The following is a 17,702-nucleotide window of genomic DNA, read 5'->3' as shown; positions in this document are numbered from 1 at the left end:
TCTTAGATATGCAATATACAGCAGAGAGACAATTTCTGGTCCTTCAGTTTCGGAGAAGTAAAAGCAAAGCGGTGGTTATACTGTGATGTTCATCCTGGTGGTGATGGGGGTGGGGTGGATTTCTTTTTCTAAGGAGGGCTGAGGCAGGAAAATAGGATCTGGAGGCAGGAAACACAAGGCCTATTCACACTTCAGCTATAACAGGAAATATCCTCTCCATAGGGCGTAGGCCATAAATGACTTTGTAACTTTACTTCATCTTCTCCATTTACATAGGGCATACCCAAAGTAACCAATGGAATCCTCTAGGGGGTATTTAAACTCCCCAAAATTCTGTAACCGGGCCCTTGAGCCCCTATGCTCGCCTGCTCCCACACTGTGGAGTGTACTTTCATTTTCAATAAATCCCTTCATTCCTTCCTTGCTTTGTTTGTGTGTTTTCTTCAATTCTTTGTTCAAGATGCCAAGAACCTGGACACCTTCTACCAGTAACAGGATGACAGGCAAAAGTCTTATCAAGATGCTCACGAACCAAAGTATACCTCTGAAGTCTTGATTCTTGGAGTCTAAGCCTAGCCTGGTTTGGTAAGCAGCAAAGGAAGAAAAAACGCAAGTATTTCTTAAGGAAAGGATCCTCCTGGTGGCTGTGTTCTGAGTTTCATGTCAGCACCGGGGCTTTGGCCCACAATCTCTGTTTGTTTCCAGTGCTTGGGCTCAAGGGAGGCGCGCTGCGGGCTGGAGACTCAGGTCAGAACCGCAGGGACTTGGGTGGAGGCGGACTCCGGTCGAAGGCTGTGGGGTGAGAACTCTGGCTCCCTCCACTCGGCTGCCGCCGGGTGGCACCACGCCGCGCCTTCCGGTTGGCCCCTGCGGCGCGGGTGAGGCACAGCTGAGCGCCAAAGCCACAGGCTGGGGTACTAACGCCCCCGCTCCGCGCTGCGCTCTCTGCGCTCCAGGCAGCCGCGAGCTGGAGTAGGAAGGTCCGGGCGGTAGCAGAGAGCGCGAGGGAGGCTGGAGGGCCAGGAGGCGGGAAGCTTCCCGCAAGGGGGCGCTGTCATCTGCCCGTGGGAGGAGCCAGAGAGGGACCTGGCTCTGCAGCTCTGAAGCACCGGAGTCGGGAGAACCCATCCAGACATGAAGAGCGCCAAAGGTATCGAGAACTTGGCTTTCGTACCCTCCAGCCCAGACATCCTGCGCCGCTTGTCTGCGTCGCCCTCCGAGATCGAGATCTCTGCCTTTTCCTCTGATCCCCAGAAAGAGAATTCGCAGCCACAGGAGCTTCAGAAGCCCCGGGAGCCCCAGAAGTCACCGGAGCCATCTCTGCCTTCAGCCCCTCCCAATGTCTCCGAAGAGCAGCTCCGGTCACTGTCGCTGTCCGAGTTTGAGGAGGGGCCTTGCGGGTGGAGGAACTTCCATCCTCAATGTCTCCAGCGCTTCAACACACCTCGAGGCTTTCTGCTTCACTACTGCCTCTTGGCCGTCACACAAGGTAAAGTCCAGTGCCCGCTCGAGGATTGGGCCAGTGGAGAGCGAGGTGGGCATGGCGAGTCAGCCGAGGAAGAGGGCAGGTGCGCGGGGTCCGCGGGGCGATGGACGCGCCCTGCAAGGTGTCCCCGGGTTTGGAACTTGCGTGCGCTCTCACCAATGTCAACCTACTGGCTCCAGCCAGCCTTCCAAAGTTCAGCTTCTCCTTTATCGCTACAGTTCAAACTTGCCATACAAGCCTTTTTCTCTTTTGTGTTTTACCTCAGTTTAGCGGATTCAAGACTTCCAGGGAAGATTACAAGAACCTTCTTTTGGGAAAGGTATACCCTGGGGGAGTTTATTTTACATTATAAAGACAAAAATTTACCGAGTCCCTCCTTAAAGATATTTTACGTTTGTTTCATTGCCTCAGGGGAAGGAGTAATACATTTGCAGGTCAACGTGAGATGCCTTGCAAAGAAGAAAGCTGTGTAAAATCTATCGTATAAATTAGATACAGACATTCATGTTTTGTGAGTGTATTTAGTTTGAGAGTATGTGGGCACCAGAGGAGCCCAGTGAGTAAATTAGCAAAGCCTCCCGACGTTGTTGAAGGGTGAGGCTTAATCTTCATTGTGTTACATTAGTTATCCAGTATCTGTTTTGTTCTAGGATCTCTTTTAGGTTCTCCTGGGAGTTACAGATTCAGTTCAGATTTATACCCTCAGGGGTTTGCAATCTAAGCTCAGGTCGGAGGAGTGATATCCTGAAGGGAGAACAGCTCCCTTGAAAGAAAGCATGGAGAAGGTTAAAGCTGCTATGGTGTGTTTAATATAGAGGTTGAAAGAAAATAGGAAGTTACTCTGAGGTGACTTTGAGGAAGGGTGGAGATGAGGTGGAGAGTCACGAAGGACATGCCGAAGCTTAGTTGAATTGGCACCTAGATATATTTTGGTCACTTGAGTCATAGTCTGATAATATTTTCTGTATAACCAGTCAAGGATTAATTGGAAGAAATACAACCTTAGAAATATATTTTTTAGAGGGTTGGAAACAACTCATTTTTTTTTAAGTTAATAAAAAACTAAGTCAAAGCATACTTTTTGTTCTTATTCTCCCTCTTCAAGTAACCCAGGGCCCCTTGCTTTGTGCATTAGATGCTAAGTACTATTTATTGATTGCAAGTCAGCTGCAGCTTTTCTACTGAAGGTAGATTTGTGTTGAAGAATTATTTCCCTGTCCACTTTTCTTGTCCCTACCAAAGTTCCCCTCCATTAATGTCTTGATAATAGTTTTACAAAACTGGTAATTGTGAAGCATCTCAGTGTCAAAGGAATGTGAAGGTAAAAAAGTTGGACACAAGTAAAAAAATGTCTTGTGTGTTATCTTAAAAGTCCTCTGAAATTTCTATATTATTCCAGAATATGTCATTTTACATTTAACATAAAATATTGCCTAAAATTGTTATCAAATATAATTGTCACTCCTAGAAAATTGTGTCAGGTTTAGTCTGGAGCAGCATCTACCCATAGGTCCCCAATTTAAGAAGCTTAATCTGAGATTAAAATGACCCAGTAGGCCGGGCGTGGTGGTTCACGCCTGTAATCCCAGCACTTTGGGAGGCTGAGGTAGGCAAATCACCTGAGGTAAGGAGTTCGAGACCAACCTGGCCAACATGGTGAAACCCTGTCTCTACCAAACATACAAAAACTAGTTGGGCATGGTGACGCATGCCTCCAATCCCAGCTACTTGGAGGGCTGAGGTAGGAAAATCACTTGAACCCGGGAAGCGAAGTTTGAAGTATGCCGAGATCCTATCATTGCACTCTAGCCCGGGCAACAGAGTAAAACTCTGTCTCAAAACAAAACAAAACAAAACAAAACAAAACAAAACAAAACAAAACAAAACACCACAAAAATTAGCCGGGTGCGGTGGCACACGCCTGTAGTCCCAGCTACTCAGGTGGCTGAGAGGCAGGAGAATCGCTTGAACCCAGGAGATGGAGGTTGCAGTGAGCCGAGATGGCGCCACTGCACGCCAGCCTGGTGACAGAGCGAGGCAAGAACATAAAAAAAAAAAGAAAAAAAAAATTATGATAATAAAAAGTGTGACCCAATAAATTATTAGTTTACTTTTCAGTTTAAGTTTGAATGCCTGAAAACTTTATTGCCATGTTTCTCAAACATGATCTTTAAGATTATTTCCATGGTATATGTAAATATACATTTAATGGGAAAGAAAAACAAAATTTGTCAAATGAGTTTATTTAACCCAGCATTTCTCAAAGACAAACAGGGGTTCTCTAAGTACTTAATTTTCTAATGTGCTTCCTACTGTCATTCATTTACAATAGAGAGATGTAGTATGGAGTGTTTCCAGATTGTTTTTGTCTTTTTAAGTAGTGTTCCTGGAACTTGTGTAGCATATAATTCACTTTAAGAGTCATTGGATTAATGTGCTATCCTTCCTGAGGAGTTTACGAAATTTTTTTTCAAAGAGAAAGTTTTACCATAAAGACAACGCTTTCTATTAACTAATTTTTAGTCAGTATGGCAGGTAATAGGGAAGTTGATTTTATTGGATGGGGAAAATTTTGTATTACTAGATAATGCATAAAAATGTCATCCTAAGGTACTTTAGGTACTTTATCTTGAAATCCCAAGAATTGTAAATTGGCTTATAGTCTTATGAAACTGGTATAAAAGTAAAAAATGTTATGAGTTTTGAAACTTATTAAATTCGTTGAATTTATTTATTTATTTTTTGAAATATATTTTCAGCTACGGTCTTGATAAATCAAAATTTAAAGAGATTTGTGGAGATCATGACTTGTATGTATATACTCATTCTGTTATTGAATGAAAACAATTTATCATACCTAAATAATAAAAGTAGTTAATTCAATCAGATGTTTTTTATTTTCAATTTGTAGTAATGTTTAAACTCCTATAAGTTTAATATATATCTGGACTGTTAATGAAAAAAATTTATCAAACCTAGGTAAAAAGGAATCTCTAGTTAATTCAATCAGATTTTTAAAATTTTCAATTTATAGTTATGTTTAAAACTCCTGTAAGTTTAATCTATATCTGGACAGGACATTTTTAAGTAAGTCAAAATTTTCAGATTTTCAGTCTTATCTTGTTTACTTTCTGTTATTCCTTCACTATAGTTAGAATAAATGTATGTTTTTTTCTTTTACTTTGCATACAATTTAGAATGCAAGCAGTTGAAAGACTTATGTTTACTTTTGCTCTAGAATTCTTTACATGGTAACTTTAATATCTGTAAGAATGTTAGAAAAAAATAAGGGTTTGAGAGCTCAATTTCTTCTTCCTAAGACTAAATCAAGGTTATCTCTTTTTTTGGAGTTGGGGAGAGGAGGGAAGAGACAAAGTAATAGTCAAAGTTATCTTTTGTCATAGATAAATATGTTTAAGGATTGAATAATTTGGGAAGCAATTGAGCCTAACTGTAATGGCCTAAGGGGTCTCTTGTACCTTTTGTAGTCTTCTGAGTGAGGGCCATGGGAGTATGATATATTAATACTTGGAAACTCTAGCAAACTGACTTCCTGGGTCTTTACCAGTTTGACTTTGCCATTTAAAGAAAAATGAATTAAGGCAAGTTAACTATAATTTTGTATGTAGCAAGCATCAGGTTTGCTGGACACCTGAAAATTCACAAGTCTACAATTTAAAAAGCAAACTGGGCCGGGCACATTGGCTCACACCTGTAATCCCAGCACTTTGGTAGGCCAAGGCGGGTGGATCACCCGAGGTCAGGATTTCAAGACCAGCCTGGCCAACATGGTGAAAACCCATCTCTACTAACAAGATACAAAAAATTAGCCGGGTGTGGTGGCGTGTGCCTGTAATCCCAGCTACTCTGGAGCCTGAGGCAGGAGAATCACTTGAACCTGGGAGGCGGAGGTTGCGGTGAGCCAGTGAGCCGAGATCGCGCCTTTGCACTCCATCCTGGGCAACCAGAGTGAAACTCTGTCTCAAAATAATAATAATAATAATAAAATAAAAATAAAAAATAAATAAATAAAAATAAAAAGCAAACTGATTTTCAAGGAAATATGTTTTGGTTGCCTAACTTTGAAACTTTGAGACTTTGAAAACTGGTACATTTAAAAAAACAAAAGAAACGAATAATCAAACTCTACTGCATTGTGTTAATAATCTTAATCATATGGTAACATTTTAATGATGCACATCAATTTTTCTCTTTTTTAGGTATTGTAGTTAATGGCCTAGTAAATATTAGCATTTCCACTATTGAGAAGCGTTATGAAATGAAGAGTTCCCTGACTGGCCTGATTTCATCAAGCTACGATATTTCCTTCTGTTTGTTGTCTTTATTTGTATCATTCTTCGGTGAAAGAGGACATAAGCCGAGGTGGCTTGCATTTGCAGCCTTTATGATTGGACTGGGAGCACTTGTATTCTCATTGCCACAATTTTTCAGTGGAAAATATAAGTTGGGGTCTCTTTTTAAAGGTAAGTTTCTGTTGTGTTTATGTTTGTTTTAATTTACAGAAGTGGATAAAACTAGGTCATTAACTTTATATTGCAATTCACTTATACAGTATGTTAAGGGTTTACATCTCTTCCACGGCTCACTGGTTTGTTCATTGTGTGAACTCTATGAGATAGGAGATTAGAGAGACTGTACATTATTCATCGTTTCAGTGGTTCTCCAAGTTTTTAAGCCTCTGATTCTTATTCCCCATATTATATACACGGTCCTCCTCAAAAAGAGATGACTTGTTTTCCTTTGCAGGTTGTGACCTCATTGGAGTTCTGAGATTGTTAGCTTTTCCCTTTGTACTTTTATTTGCTGTGTTTACAGCTCTGCACCCTGGACGTGTTGATTCCTGATTTGAGACAAAGAGAGGTGACATTTAGAAAAGTGGAACTTTTCCTAAGAAATGAAACTAGCTCTACCTTTGTACCTAAATAAGAAACACAGAACTTTAGAGCAACCTACATCATAGGTTGCTCTGGTTAGATGGATAAATGTGTTATTCAAAGGCTCAGAAAGGAAATTTAATTATATACGTATTTTTTCCAAATGACATTTTTAATTAAAAAACTATGTAGTAGAGCCAGAAGGGTGGACAAATGAAAGTAGACCTTAACATTTTAATGTCCTTCCTGGGACTTCTAATAGCAGATATTGAAATAATTAGGAATAAAATCAGATGGTTATAAATTCAGAGGCTTTATTCACTTACTTAGCCCCTGAAAATAAAAGGCAAAGGATAATTGGAGCCTGTTATGCTATAGATATTATTTTTAAAAAGTTAAGATTGTTAGATTTGTGTGTTAATACTGAAAATTAATATTTGCTATAGTGTGGATGTTTGTTCCCCTAAACCTCATATTGATCCTCGTGTTGGAGGGAGGTGTTTGGGTCATGGGGGTGGATCATTCATGAATACATTAGTGCCCTGGAGATGAGGGTCAGTGAGTTCTCTGTTTGTTCCCCCAAAAACCGTTTGTTAAAGAGAGTTTGAGCTAGGCATGGGGGCTGACGCCTAAAATCACAGCACTTTGGAAGGCTGAGGCAGAAGAATCCCTCAAGCTGAGGAGTTAGAGACCAGCCTGGGCAATATAGTCAGATGTTCTACAAACAAAAAAAAGATTCTGGCCCCTCCCCTCTAGCTCTCTTGCTTCGTCTCTCCCCATGTGATCTCTGTGATCTCTGGCTAGTTGCCCTCTGCCTTCTGCCCTGAGTAGAAGCAGCTAGAGGCCCTCATATAGAAGCAAGTGCTGGCTCTGTGTTCTTGTACAGTAGAACTGTGAGCCAAATCAATTTCTTTTCCATATGAATGCCTCAGGTGTTCCTTTTTAGCAACACAAATGGACTAAGACAGTATTAAAGTATTAATCTTTCCCAAGATATATTTTCCAATTCTAGAATGATAACAAACAGGAAAATATTCTCAGTAACAAAGCATGGTTTTAGAAGTGCACCATTTTAGAAGTAAAAATAGAATATGTAAGCGGATGAATGGAGAGTATTTTTAAAATGTGGTAGAGTTTGGAATGAATAAGATAAGGAGAATATGTTATCAGCAGAAAGAGCACGTACATAGATTCTAGCACATTGTCCAAGATTGGACAAGACTGCACAAGGCAACTGACATAATTTCACTGGGAGTAGTTTTAGGAACAAGCCACATATTTCAGCGTAGGCTTTAGTATAACACTATTGAAATCTAAATCGTAAGGGAATATCTAAATTTTAATCTGCCACACAAGAAAACATGATACTGATTCTATGATTGTTATTTGTTCATAGCGTTTAGATGGTAATCTTTGTGCTGTTTCTAGGCCCTTACCCTTTCAGTTGCTCAGATGCCTTTCTTGTTCTTAAGTAAACAAACCTGGCTCAAAAATCTATGACTCTCTAAACTGAAACATAAATACCTCTTCCAGTACAAAGCCTGATCTCTCTTCCACGATCTCTCAGCTTCATCCCTGGCCATTTATACCTCGAGTTATGGCCATTCTGAAGAACTTATTTTCCTAAAGGAAAATTGCCACAAATTAAGGTGTTTGTGTGTGACCAGAGATGAAGCTAAGATTGCTGAAGCCAGATCATAAACTTTTAGTAGTGTACTGTGCAGGTTTTCACCAAGTTCTTGTTGATCTAATTTACATTTTTCATTATTTTGGTAGATGATTGAAATAGGTTAGATAGAGGAATTGGCTGATCTAAGATTTTTACTGTAAATTGACTCATAATTTAAATAATAGCTTAGATGTGGCAAATGAAAGCAAAAACTCAGCTTGCCCTCCTGTTATTCTGCCATTCACACAACATATATTTATTGATATGGACTACACATGGTGTTGAGATAACACCAGTAAAACAGTTCCATGCCATCTGATTTTATGTACTGGTGGGAAGAAATATGCAATTAATAAACAAATGAACAAGATAATTGAAAATTGAGGTGAGTGAGTAAAGAGACAAATAGAATGAAGTAATACTGTGTTAAAGGCTAAGTGTGTTTGCCAGGAAAGGCTACAATGATAATATCTGGATAATGAAGAGCTAACCTTGAAAGATACTTTCCAGGCTGGAGAAAAACATGGTTAAGGGCTCTGGAGCAGAGGATGGCTCGGTAGGTTTTAGGAATTGTCAGTTTTGGCCAGCATCATCGAAGCAAGAGAGGCTGTTTTGGGGAGGCAGGTAGACACTAGGGAGGCATTTAGATTGTGCTTGAAGTGCAATGCAAAGTTGTGAAAGAGTTTTACACAGGGAATTGCATGATCTTACTGGAGTTCAAGAGACAAGAGTAAATGGGAGCCAGTCGCTCTAGAAATTTTTATTGTAGTCCAGGTGAGAGATAAATGCAGCTGAGACTGGGGTGGTAGCAGTAGAGATCCAGAAGATGACTGATTCCCAGTGTGTTTTAGAGGAAAAAGAAATAGGACTCTGTTGGATTTATTGTGAAGGAGGAATGAAGAGCTCCTTGGTATTTGGCTTGATCAGCTGGGGCCATTTTTACTAGAAGATGGAATATGAGGTAGAACAGAATTGGAATGAAATTAAGAATTCGGGTTTGAATTTTTTTTTTTTTTTTTGAGACGGAGTCTCGCTCTGTTGACCAGGCTGGAGTGCAGTGGCCGGATCCCAGCTCACTGCAAGCTCCGCCTCCCGGGTTTACGCCATTCTTCTCCTGCCTCAGCCTCCCGAGTAGCTGGGGCTACAGGTGCCTGCCACCTCACCCGGCTAGTTTTTTGTATGTTTTTTAGTAGAGATGGGGTTTCACCATGTTAGCCAGGATGGTCTCGATCTCCTGACCTTGTGATCCGCCCGTCTCGGCCTCCCAAAGTGCTGGGATTACAGATTTGAGCCACCGCGCCCGGCCTGAAGTTTTTTAGTATGAACTGCATATTATATGTCCAGTGTTGCAGTGTGTATCGTCAAACATATGTGTTTAAATAAATGTGCAAGTCATTCATTTGGTTTGATTCCTAGAAGTGCAAATACTGGATTTGAAGGGCTTCCTCATTCTAGTTTTTCATAGATAATGTCTCACTGACTTTCAGGAAGGGGTATGTTAGTTACTCCCCCATTGTCGGTGAATGAAAATGCATCACTGTTGTGTTGAATTTTTGCATTTTTTTGCCCTGTGATTTTTCTTAACAGAAGTGTCATTGTGGTGTGTGTAGGTGTTTATAATATGACAGACACAAAATTCAGGATTGAAATTGCATTACACATTTAAAGGAGTACAGACATTTAGAAATGGAAGGGATGTTAGAAATAATAAATCCCGGCCGGGCATGGTGGCTCATGCCTGTAATTCCTGCACTTTTGGAGGCCAAGGTGGGCGGATCATGAGGTCAGGAGTTCGAGACCAGCCTGGCCAACACAGTGAAACCCCATCTCTACTAAAAACAAAAAACAAAAAATTAGCCAGATGTGGTAGCATGTACCTGTAGTCCCAGCTACTCGGGAGGCTGAGGAAGGAGAATTGCTTGAACTAGGAAGGTGAAGGTTGCAGTGAGCTGAAATTGTACCATTGCGCTCCAGCCTGAGTGACAGAGTGACAGAGCAGAGATTCCATCTCAAAAAAAAAAAAAAAAAAAAAAAAGAAAAAGCTCTTCTTTTTACAGTGTAAGCCTTAGGGCAAGAGGTGAATAGATGGTTAACAACAACTAAAGCTAATCCTAATTTTTATGGTTTGTTTATTGTTTTTCAAATGTGTATGCTTATTACTCATACTAAGTTATTAATGATATTGAATGATTTTAATATTTTTTATGAATGTCAACCATTTATTCTCCAATTTCTAGTAGTCCAGTACAGTGGTGTGTATTAATCTACTTTTGCAAGTATGGGAATCTGTAATGAAAAATCGGAATTATTTGTCAAACTTTAGGGAGAGTAGAGAAGAAAACTTAGGAAAAGGAAACTGCAAAAGGAAAACAGATTAGTTGAAAGCTTCCTGTAAATTAGTTAGAGGCAAAGGGATGTGTAATTTTCTTAAGTAACTTAACATAACATAGAGCATAATGTTAATAAATGATTTTATTAATTGAAATTATACATATAATTTAATTTAAAATGGACAGTGAGGAAAGTAACATACCCTTGTGTGCTTTTTCTGTTGTTCTTGTGGGAAATCAAAGTCAGGGCTCACTTTGGTTGGGATAATCTCTATAAGAGGAGACTAAACTAATATAATGTAGCTAGTAAGTAGTAAGAAAGAAAAGAAAATATGATAAGCGTGTATAATTTCTACAGGTGTGAGAATAACACAAAAGGATGTTAAGAACAAAAGTTAGGAAGATATATTTGGAAACAGCTTGGACTTTCTATTGTGTTGTAAACAATAAATTTAAGTAGGTTGGAGAGAAAGTTTTTCTTTAAGGGAAGCTTTTAGAAAGACATAAGTATTAGAGGTGATTAACTTTGAATGGAGATGATCAAAGGGAAGTTGTGGTTGTTATTGGATTCAAAAAAGAGGAAGTATTAAAATTAAGCAGAACAAATACATCCTATTAAGGGCTAATTTTTTGTACAAGTTAACCCAAACATAGAATAGTGTCAAAACACTTTCAAATAAGTCATATTTGACATTTATTTTTGACTTACTTCAACTTAATATTAATATGACACAACATATTGCAATATGACTTTAAAATATTTAAAATGCAATAAATACGTCTTTACTACATAATATGTTTCCATGTAAGCAATTTTAATTTCTTTAAATGAGTGTTATTTTAATGTTCCTATGCAAAATAATCTTTATATCTCCTTGAGACTTTGGGAGAGAGGCATTATTAAATACTGAGGAATTGTAGAAAAGTAGTTACTTAACCTAGTAAAGTTCTTTTTATTTATTGACAAATAATTGGATAATTTTTCCTACATTGCACCATATCTTTGTTTCTCTTTTCCATCCCCTTTCCCTCAAAGGAACCTTAAATAATAAAAATTCACATTAGCTGTAGCACTAAATTTCTATTTTTTTTTTTTTTGATTGGCATTTCAGAGAGAATGCTTCATCAAAGGACTTTGGTTATACTTGGTAACTACTCACAAAAGCTGTGCTAGGAAAATGATTAGAGTAGGACTCAAAGTGGACTTTATTTCTACTTACTATTTTATCTTTTGTTCTTGTTTTTTTTCTTTAATGGAATGCTTGCCTAGATTTGAGAAGACCTAGGGCAAAGAATCTTAGAGCTTTTCAAGCACAAATACAATACAGGAAGCTTTAATTTTGCTTGGCCTCTGAGTGTTTTTCCTTTTTTGATATTATTTTTTCCTTTCCAGATATCACTTATTTTTCTTACATTTTACTTCTTTGTAACTGAAATGAATGAAGGAATAATGAGGAGAGGTGATTTTTTTTTAGATTAGGAGCTACAATGGTGTAATAAAACAAATGATTCAAATTTAAATATAATACATACAATAAAAGGCCTAGAGCTACCTTTTAGCAATAGTCAATGCTCTAGATAAAACTATCACAATTTTTTAATATCAGAGGCTTTTCGGTCTTTCTCATATTTCCTAGATAATGTGAATTACCCTGAGCCAGGCTCAATGGCTCACGCCTGTAATCCCAACACTTTGGGAGGCTGAGGTGGGTGGATCACTTGAGGCCAGGAGTTTGAGACCAGCCTGGCCAACATGGGAAACCCCGTCCCTACTAAAAATACAAAAATTAGCTGGGGGTGGTGGCTGGCACCTGTAATCCCAGCTACTTGGGAGGCTGAGGCAGGAGAATCGCTTGAACCCCAGGAGGCGGAGGTTGCAGTGAGCTGAGATTGGGCCACCGTACTCCAGCCTAGGCAACAGAGCAAGACTCCATCTCAAAAAAAAAAAAAAAAAAGAAATATATATATATAATATTGGAGATCCTGATTCAGTAAGTTTGGAGTAGGACTCAAGAATCAATATTTTAAAAAAATTATCCAGGTTATCTTAGTCTAACTTAGGACCTACATGTCCATTTTAGTGTCTGATTACTTTGTAAAGCTTTTAACTGTGGATATAGAGAGAAAGGTTTGTTTTCCTTTCTGGATTCTTGGTTTATGTCTTCCTTTAAAATAGGAGTTTCACAATCATCATGAAATGCTAGGTGCTCTAATGCAGCCAGTTTTGTTAAAATGCAAATGACTAAACTTCTGAAATAGAGGAAACTTACAGAGAAAAATAAGTAGGAAAAAAATATGTCAATGAAATTTTAGCACAAGCTCAATTCTCCTTGCAAGCTATAGTTTGCTGATAGGTAGAGGTTTAAAAAATCCATGGCCTTCTGAAAGAGAAAAACATGTCCAAACATTTCTGAAAGCGTGATCTACAGAGAACAGTTTCTAGAGGTATAGGAATATGTTAAAAATGTGTTCAATGGTTGAATGAGTTTGGGAAAAAAACAAAAAAGAAGAAAGCTAAGCAGGTGTCTTTATTGCAGCACTATAAAGCAAATGCATTTTGTGAATCTTTAGTTAGGGGTATGATATGTAGAGTTGATGAAGAGGCTCCATTGTTACACTTGTCCCCTTCATCCGGCTTTCACCCTTTATTTTGTCTTCCTCTAGGTAAAGGAGGCAGTGAACACACTGGTAAAATCTGCTCTATCTTGCTTTAGGTTTAACTATGTGTATTTGAAAGCCCTTGTTGAGTTTAGAAACTATTATGATCAGCACCTAGAACAGCATGTGATATAGACTAGGTGCTTAAGAACTATTTGTTGAGTTGTCACATATATTAATTAACGGAGTCCTTTGATGAGGTATATTAAAAGCCCAATGCCTTGTCCTTCTACAGAAGACAGTAAGAGTAGGTAATGGCAGATAAAGGCAATTTGGGATTCTCTGTCCACATTTTCCATAAACTTGGGCTAAAAAATAACGGAACATTTAAAGAGAATTTTCTCTTTCTCTCTCTTATTCATTTTTTTTTTTTCTGGTGACTGAATTGGGACAAATTACATTGTTACAGGTAAAAATTATTTTCCATAATCTTTTTGAGTAAGATTTGGAATCTGAAAAATTTGCAGTGTGAAAAAGTAAGCTAAAATGAGAAGCATATTCAGAAATAGTAGCAGAATGCTTCGATATTCTACTTTTGGTTTTTGTCTTAATGACTTGCTAAAATGTTGATTTCACTTCAGTGCTTCTAAGAAAATTCTCTTTTAATGTTCCATTGTTTTTTAGCCCAAGTTTATGGAAAATGTGAACAGATAATCCCAAATTGCCTTTATCTGCCATTACCTACTCTTACTGTCTTTTGTGGAAGGACAAGACATTAGGCTCTTAATGTTAAAATGTTAGCAATTCTCTTTTCATGGACTTTTTCAAAAAAAATCTTCATGTATAAAATGAAATGCTCTGATAGGACATTGAAGTGGCCATAGACATAGTTGTGTCTAACCAGATATATTGTGTGGAAGGTCTTTCAGCAATGTCTTTTTTTTTTTTTTTTTTAGTAGCTTCTTTAGAAAAGTTGGTGGTTTGTGGCAGGAAATAAATGAGGAAATTCTAGTTTCTTAGTCACTGTTCTTAAAAATGCACAAATTTGCCAGTGTGTGTTTTAATGTATTTTTTTTGTGTTTCATTTTAATGCTGTTAGCTCATCCTATTTAATGAAAGTATTCAGCACTTTAGCAGAGATGTAAGAGTCAGAAATAAGTGAGTTTAAGTTTTTGCTCACACACTGTGATAGAACTATAGTGATCCTGGAGATAAGTTTCTTTGGCTATAAATTATGTTGATAATAATCAATGCCACATGGAAGAGTATACATATGTGGGGATAAGGTAGTGCCTGGTGTGTGATAAGTGCTCATTAAATAGTAGCAATGAACAATAAAGCCCTTTTTTTTTTGTGGATGTCATTTGGTGTTGACATATCCCCAAAGTCTGACCAAACACTTTTGAACTAGTACATTAGAAAGGGTTTTAATTAGATATATTTCTAAGATCATATTGCTATGAGATAAGATAAGAAAATAATTCATTTGGTGTAGCTCAGTTTAATTGGGTCCACTTAGAATAACACATTGAAATATTGCCTTTTAAATAGCCGAGTTGCCTTTTGAAAATGTCTTGAATTTTTTGGCTTTGAACATGATATATACTTTGTAAAATGTTCAGAAAATAGGAACATACAAACAAAAATGGAATAAAGAAAGAGTTTTCATCACTTTGGGAGGCCGAGACGGGCGGATCACGAGGTCAGGCGATCGAGACCATCCTGGCTAACACGATGAAACCCCGTCTCTACTAAAAGATACAAAAAACTAGCCGGGCGTGGTGGCGGGCGCCTGTAGTCAGTCCCAGCTACTCCGGAGGCTGAGGCAGGAGAATGGCGTGAACCCGGGAGGCGGAGCTTGCAGTGAGCCAAGATCGGGCCACTGCAATCCAGCCTGGGCGACAGAGCGAGACTCCGTCTCAAAAAAAAAAAAAAAAAAAGAAAAAAAAGAAAGAGTTTTCATGATAATACACCTCGATTATTCACTGTTAACACTCTTCAGTCTTCTTAAAATGTATATACACATTCATACATATATTATCACACATAAACTACACTACACAGTCATTAACACATGTTCATGCACACATTCACACTCACATAATTTTATTAACATTCACACATTTTTACCTCACATTTGCACAAACACATTCAAAATCCTTGTTTGAAGGAAACAAGATTTTTAATCTATGGATGTTGACTTCTTTTTACTTGGAAGATGTATTGGACACATTTTATATTAGTAAAGATGGGACTGCAGAATCTTTTTGTTTTGCTATTATTTCATTTTATAAATAACTTATTTAATCAACCCTCCTTTGTTATATTTTTTATTAATACATTTAATTTTTCTGGTTAGAGAGGTTCTATGGGTCATGCAGACAATTTGGGTAATACTAAGAAGTAGAAAGAGAGAAAAACCCAATTCACTGTTTTTCTTTTCTCAAGGAAAACAACTTCAGAATTGTCTTACTGTTTTTCTGTGCCTATTTTTAATACAGTTAATAAAATATGTTGCAACCTGTGAGCATTTTTATTCTTGCATAGCATTCTGTTTTACATTTTAAACATTCTCATAGAGCTCAGTTTTTACAGATAAAAAGTTTTTAATTATAAATTAACTCATGATGAACATTTTTATGTTTAAAGGTTTTACTATATTTCAGTAATTATACAGTATATAATATTTTGGAATTGACTTTTTTTAGTCTGAGTGATTTTCTGAATACTCATCAGGTTGTTGTATATATCAGTTGTTCTGTTATTTCTACTGCTGATTAGTAATCCATGGTATGGATGTACCATAGTTTGTTTAACCATTTGCCTGTTAAAGAACATCTGGTTTGTTCCCAGATTTTGGTTATTACAAATAAAGCTACAAACATTAGTGTGCAGATTTTCATGTCAACATAGTTTTCATCTTTCTGGAATAGATGCCCAGGAGTGAAACTGCTTTACAAATAAAGCTACAAACATTAGTGTGCAGATTTTCATGTGAACATAGTTTTCCTTTTTCTGGAGTAGATGCCCAGGAGTAAAACTGCTGGGTCATATGAAAATTCTGTGTTTAGTTTTTTGAAAAACTGGCAAACCTTTTTCCAGATTCACTGTAGCACCTTATATTCCCATCAGCAATGTATGAGTGACTCAGTTTATTTGAATCTTTGCCAGCATTTGCTATAGCCATTCTGATAGGTGTACAATGAAATCTCATTGTATTTTAATTTGTATTTCTTTAACGGCTGATAACATTGAGCATCTTTGCTTGTGCGAATTTGCTATCTGCATGTCATCCTTGGTGAAATGTCTTTTCATGTCTTTGGATATTTGTTTCTTTACCGTTGAGTTTTGAGAGCTATTTATGTTAAGTACTAGGTCTTGTCACAAGCTAGTTTGCAAATATTTTCTTCCAGTCTGTAGCATGTCTTTTCATCCTCTTAACAGGGCTTTTCACAGAGTGAAAGTTTTCAATTTAAATAAAGTTGAATTTATCAATTTTTTCCTTTTATAGATTATGCTTTTATTGTCAAGACTACAAACCCTTTGCCTAGCTCTGATCTCTAAGATTTTCTTCTATTTTAAAAAAAAGTTTTATAATTTTCTATTTTACATTTAAGTCTGTGATATATTTTGAGTTAATTTGTATAAAAGATATGAAGTTTAGATCAAGTTTTATTTTTTGTCTATAAGTGTCCAATTGCTCTAGCTCCATTTGAAAAAGCTGTCCTTTGACCATTGAATTACTTTTGCAGCTTTTCAAAAATCAGTCGGGCATATTTGTATAGCCATATTTCTGGGATCTCTGCTCTGCTCCACTGATTTATGTATCTCTCCACCAATATCACATTCTTGACTATTATACTTATGTAAGTCTTGAAATCCTATAGATATTCCTCTCACTTCATTGTTATTTTTCCATATTGGTTTGCCTCATTCCTTTTCATTTCCATATAAATTTTAGAATAATCTTTTCTATATCTACAAAACATCTTAATAGGATTTTGAGAATAATTGTGTTAAACCTTGATATGGTTTGGTTTTGTGTCCCCACTCAAATCTCATCTCAAATTGTAATCCCCATAATGCCCACATGTCAAGGGAGGGACCTGGTGGGAGGTTATTTGATCATGGGGGTGGTTTCCCCCATGCTGTTCTCTTGACAGTGAGTGAGTTTTCGTGAGAGCTGATGGTTTTATAAGTGACAGTTCTTCCTTCACATGCTATCTTGCCTGCCACCTTATAAGATGTACCTGCTTCCCCTTCAGCCATGATTGTAAGTTTCCTGAGGCCTTCCCAGCCATGTGGAACTGTGAGTCAATTAAATTTTTTTCTTTATTTACATTTACTCAGTTTCAGGTAGTATCTTTACAGCAGTGTGAAAATGAACTAATACAACCTGCATATTAATTGGGATTAAATTGATGTAGTTACTATGTTGGGTCTTCCAATCCATGAATATATATGGATTTATACTCCATTTATTTAGATTTTCTTTAATTTTTTTCATCAGTATTTCTGTATTTTTAGCATGCAAGTTATGTATATGTTTTGCTAGATTAACATCCAAGTATTTCTTTTTGCTTTTTTTTGAATGATTGTAAATAGTACTGTATTTTAAATTTTGGTTTCTGTATGTTCATTGCCAGTATATGGAAATACAATAGATTTTTGTATGTTTTATTGTGTGTTCTGTAACCTTACTGAACTAATTGGCTCTTGATATT

General features: G+C 37.3%; 1 protein-coding gene across 1 annotated transcript in view; it reads left to right on the top strand.

Moving 5' to 3' along the window:
- Positions 1 to 746: 746 nt before the first annotated feature.
- SLCO4C1 (solute carrier organic anion transporter family member 4C1) overlaps positions 747 to 17,702 on the top strand; it is a 64,743-nt gene continuing 47,787 nt past the window's right edge. The window contains exons 1-2 of the mRNA XM_031666326.1: positions 747 to 1,489; positions 5,707 to 5,970. Coding sequence (XP_031522186.1) covers positions 1,135 to 1,489; positions 5,707 to 5,970 — 619 coding nt within the window. The 5' untranslated portion in view covers positions 747 to 1,134. The remainder of the gene's footprint in view (positions 1,490 to 5,706; positions 5,971 to 17,702) is intronic.

The sequence above is a fragment of the Papio anubis genome, chromosome 5 (assembly GCF_008728515.1).
Source record: "Papio anubis isolate 15944 chromosome 5, Panubis1.0, whole genome shotgun sequence".
Lineage (NCBI taxonomy): Eukaryota > Metazoa > Chordata > Mammalia > Primates > Cercopithecidae > Papio > Papio anubis.
Note: the sequence above shows the minus strand (reverse complement) of the source record. Positions and strands in the feature narration are given on the sequence as shown.